The 5269-nt window shown below is 40.5% G+C and overlaps 1 protein-coding gene across 1 annotated transcript; it reads right to left on the bottom strand.

The window, feature by feature from the left end:
- Window positions 1-835: 835 nt before the first annotated feature.
- Window positions 836-1873, bottom strand: K441DRAFT_558304 (uncharacterized protein; the record flags this gene model as incomplete). Its single annotated transcript, XM_067643406.1, has 2 exons — window positions 836-1160; window positions 1665-1873. Coding segments are annotated over 2 exons (534 nt in total), but the record flags the coding sequence as incomplete, so codon positions are not given.
- Between the last annotated feature and the right edge of the window lie 3396 nt (window positions 1874-5269).

Below are 5269 nucleotides of genomic sequence, written 5' to 3' on the forward strand. Positions count from 1 at the left end.
AGATTATGAGAGTCTCGGATGACCACAGCCTCTTTGCCTGGAGATCGACAGAGGAAGATCATGGTGGGATTTTTGCAACTTCACCATCTGCTTTCGCTAACTCCGGCAATATTATCCAGATAAACCCTTCTAATTCCGTCAACAGCCCTCCAACACTCAGTAGTAGAGGAATCCGTTTATCATTCCGCTTCAGAATCAATGATCGGAAGGGTTCAGGTCTTGCTATCCTTCATTGTACAGAGGTAGGGAAAGAGAGTATGCGACTCGCAATTCATCTGAGGGATATATTCCTGACAAATGAGGATTTTGCGAGAGAGCAAAGCTCGACGCTCAAACTGCTGCACCTGGGAGACATCGATCTGTCGCAATACCCTCTGACAGATTTATATGTCAGACAATGGCGTTCGACACGTAACAGAAAATTGGGGGACGTGGAGAAATGCGTAATTAAGTTAGAAGGAGTAGGAGGAAAGGAGGTCGCTCTTCATACAATTTATCTCCACTCCAATTGGGAGTTACATGACGGGATGATGATTACGACCATGGTACTTCCACCTGACGGCATACTTGGTCGACTATTGGTTATATGCAAAGACGGAAATTCGTTTCAGGTGGTATTAAAGAGATACGGAAGGTTTCTTTCAGCGGACATCCACACCAGTTTAAAAGCAGACTCTAAACCGTATCAGAGTCCTATTGTCCTAAAACAACAGCAACACGAACGAGACCGAATCGTCAGATCACTGGATGGTGGGCAGCACGTGCATGTAGCGATCAAGAAGCGAATTCTTATACTCCGTAAAAAAAAACATCTCGTGGGCGTCATGGAAATAAGCTACTCTAGTACTCTTTTAGGGATGTGGGTGGAGCATGTAGCTTTGTTAGAGGGAGACATTAAGGAAAAGACACTATTGTCGTACGCAGCCGAGCGAGGGCATGAAGCGGTAGTCAAGCTGCTGCTGGACACAAAGAAAGTCGATATCGATTCAAAAGATAAAGACGGGCTGACACCATTATCATGGGCTGCAAACGATGGGCATGAGTCAGTAGTAAAGCTACTACTTAAGGATGGCGCTGAGCTGGAGACGGAAGGCAAGAATGGCCGAACGCCGCTATCGTTGGCGGCAGAGAACGGGCATGAGACCGTGGTGCAGCTGCTGCTCGACCACGGCGCCGAGCGGGAGGTTAAGGATACGAACTATGGTCGGACGCCGCTGTNATGGGCGGCAAGGAACGGGCACGAGGCTGTGGTGCAGCTGCTCCTCGACCACGGCGCCGAGCGGGAGGTTAAGGATACGAACTATGGTCGGACGCCGCTGTTATGGGCGGCAAGGAACGGGCACGAGGCTGTGGTGCAGCTGCTCCTCAACCACGGCGCCGAGCGGGAGGCTAAGGATACGAACTATGGTCGGACGCCGCTGTCGTGGGCGGCAGAGAACGGGCACAAGGCTGTAGTGCAGCTGCTGCTCGACCAGGGCGCCGAGCGGGAGGCTAAGGATTGGACGCCGCTGTCATGGGCAGCAAGGAACGGGCACGAGGTTGTGGTGCAGCTGCTCCTCGACCACGGCGCCGAGCGGGAGGCTAAGGATACGAACTATGGTCGGACGCCGCTGTCATGGGCGGCAAGGAACGGGCACAAGGCTGTGGTGCAGCTGCTCCTTAACTGTGGCGCCGAGCGGGAGGCTAAGGATAGGTATGGTTGGACGCCGCTGTTATGGGCGGCAAGGAACGGGCACAAGGCTGTGGTGCAGCTGTTGCTCGACCATGGCGCCGAGCGGGAGGCTAAGGATAGGTATGGCTGGACGTCGCTGTTATGGGCGACAAGGAACGGGCACGAAGTTGTGGTGCAGCTGCTCCTCGACCAGGGCGCCTTACCACAGCAGGCTTAGACGTGATTCCGTTGGTGCGGATTTTCGATCGGTCCGCAGGCTAACTAATTACATTTGTGCTATACACCGGAATTATATCTAAGGCACTTTTCTAACGTTTATTACGCGCTATAATAATATCTATATTACAGAGGTTATAGATATTAAAATAACTAAATATTTGTATTTTATATTATTTTCTATAAGTAGGGGGGGAAGGGGGTTAGGGTATCTATAAAAGCTTCTTAAGATTATATAATCCTTGCTTAAATAGTATATAAAGTTATCCTTTATAATAATTCTACTTTATTAAGTATATACTATTATATACCTAATATAGGTAATGGGTTTTTAACTGCTCCCTAGGTTATAACCAAGCTAGTATACCGCCTACTATTTTAAGTAAAGTTTTATTGTTTTGCTAAAATTAAAGTAATATATATATTTAAAAGGCGGTATATCGTGCTGAGGCTTACCTAGGCGTGATAGATATAACGTGAGTAAAGTTTTAATATTCCTTTTAGTTATAACCTAAGGAGTAGTTAAAACCCCATTACCTATATTACGTTTTAAAATTTTTTTTTTTAAAGTTTATTAATTATAAAATAGAACCTGTCGGGAATAAGGCAAGTTGCCGTCATGTGATAGTAAGTTGCCATTACGTGTTGCCGCGGCACTAGTGTGGCGAGGAGCCTTAGGTTCCTCGCCCTCCCTTATTCCAATTAATAAGCTTTATTAACCAACATCACTATAACCCTACTCGAGTAGTTGTTATTGGTGAGTTACCCTATATAACCAATACTGATTAGTGGTTAAATACATAGTTAACTACAGAGCAGCTAGGTTTTTAAATAGAAGAGACAGTCTTATATAGGGGTGCTATATACGCTTATATGGAATGGATCCTGGCGATACTATGCTACCTTAGACTTACGGAAAACTAGTAATAGAAGTGTTACTAAGTACTAGGAGATACTAAGTTGCGTTTATTACGCAGAACAACTATGTTTATAAAGATTTGGTTAAGTACTTTAGGTTAGAAGTGTTACTAAACCTAGGGTCCTAAGTTAACGTCCAAAACGCGTTAAATAACGTCCAAAACGCGTTAAACAATATCTTAAATTGCCTACCTCTTAACAGCAAACCTACGAGATCCTATAAAACCGAAAATCCTACCTACCTTTAACGTACGACACCCCGTTAATTCTATACCTACTATGGCGTTAACCTACCTAAAGAAGTATAAGGAAGATATTAACCTAAAGATATAGAATAAAGCTATAATTGACCTTATAAACGCTAATAAATAAGACTTAAATGGATTTTTATTATACTATATAATATATTATAAGGATAGTAAATATAATAATACCGCGCTATAGGAACGTATAAAGGAGGACTTTATTAGATAGATAAAGGAAACATAGGCCCCCGTAAATAAGGATATTATATAGGACTTCCATAACTTCCTTTAGAAGAATAGAGTATTTGTCCCTAAGGACGGGGGTACTATTAGAGACAATATTTAGGAGTAGGTTATTAACGTAAAAGAAAAGCACGAATGGACTCTATAAGAGATTAAGCACTAACTACGCACTATAAGGAAGCTTAACTCACGATAGAACCTAAGCAATATACCTTTAGAGACGAACCTACCTCCGCCTTTAACTCCTCTGTATCCAATTTAACCCGTAACCTTAATATTGGATACTATACCCTAACGAGAGCAGGCACAGAATCCTATTACTTCGCAATTTAATAACCTTTAGACTCTACTAACCAGACCTATATCCCTACTGCAGCCTATAATATAACCCTTACCTTCTCTATCCTAATCTTAAATTAGAGGTAGTTTAAAATTGCTTATAGAGCTTACGAAGCTCTATTTGGATTAGGAGAAGAAGTTTAGTAGGGAATTATATAATATTCTTAATTCGAAACTACGTATCTTTTATAACTATTGCTAGAAGGTAGGAATAGAGTCTAATTAATACTATAACGTCTATTTCGTTATGCTTAAGGGCCAAGCTAGTACCTTCTATTATGATTATTTAGTAGGAAAAGGATATAATTTTAACCGCATAATATATAAGTTAAGATACCACTTTAAAACAAAAGAGAATAAGTAGTAGTATATATTAGAATAGAGAGAGACTACCTTTCTAAGAATTATTGCTACAAACCCAGGTATCCCTCGGCTTAATTATCTTTAAAAGCTCTTTAATTAACTTTAGATAATTTAGCGTGGTTTATCCGAATCATATTAAGAGGACTTTAGCATATATAATTAAGTCATTAGCGCATACTAAGGTGTTAAAGAATATAACCTTACTCTCTTTAATCCTGCAAATACTTATAAAGGAGTGTATACTTAATTAAGATCTTCTATTAGCACCGCTCTACGCTCTTAAAAAGTATAGCAATTTAACGCCTAACTCTAACCTACTTTAATTAACCCGCCTAACCAATATAATTATAACTAGACTAATCGAATATATAGTGGCCGGGGTAGGCAATACGGCAGAGGGTATAATTAATAACTATAAGGTAAAGGTAGAGGTCCTTATAGAGGTTCATTTCAAAGTAATTGCTAAAAGAAGTGCTATGTTTATAAGAAACCGAATTACTAGTTAACTAGGCATTTTCTTAATAAGCGAAAGGAGGCATATAATAAGTTTCGCCAGAGTATAAGAAATATTAAAAATTATAAGGTTACTGCGGCCTACTTCTAAAGCTTCCTGGTTTAATATAAAGGCGTAGAAGATCTTAAGGGTAAGGTTAATAAGGCCGAACAGCTCCTTATGGATATAGAAATTGAGGACTACTTACCCAACTAATACTTCACTAAGTATGGTAAGGTAGATGGCATATAAACTATTACTATTCTTAATAACTAATTTACGCTCTACTCTATTACAAAGTCAGATATCTTTAATAAGCCATAGGAGAGTTTTACGTTCTTCTTTAATAACAGATACTCAGCGAACGTCTTCTATAGTATTATACCAGATACTAAAGCCGCAGGAGTATCTATAGTAGGAGAACCTTAAGTTCAAGCCCTTTAGCAGCTTAATAGCTCTGTTTAGATTAACTATTTAACGGCAGGCCAACACATAATTCGTTTTAGTAAGGGTACTGCAATCTCTCTTAGTATAATTAGGGTCCGAACCCCCTTAGGGTGTATTACTTTCCACGTTATTCCCACAAATACCCTATTTCTATTTTGTATTAGAGATATAGATAAATTAGGCGTTAAGCTTAATAACCTTAAGAATGTACTTATTTAGGGAGATAATCGGGTGCCCGTTATACGCAAGTGGGGTTACCCCTAATTGCTCCTTTATTAACTAAAAAAGAGTGTTGCTTAGAGCCACTTAACTAAGTTAGAGTTACGTTAACTA

Source organism: Cenococcum geophilum, assembly GCF_001692895.1.
Source record: "Cenococcum geophilum 1.58 unplaced genomic scaffold K441scaffold_19, whole genome shotgun sequence".
NCBI lineage: Eukaryota > Fungi > Ascomycota > Dothideomycetes > Gloniales > Gloniaceae > Cenococcum > Cenococcum geophilum.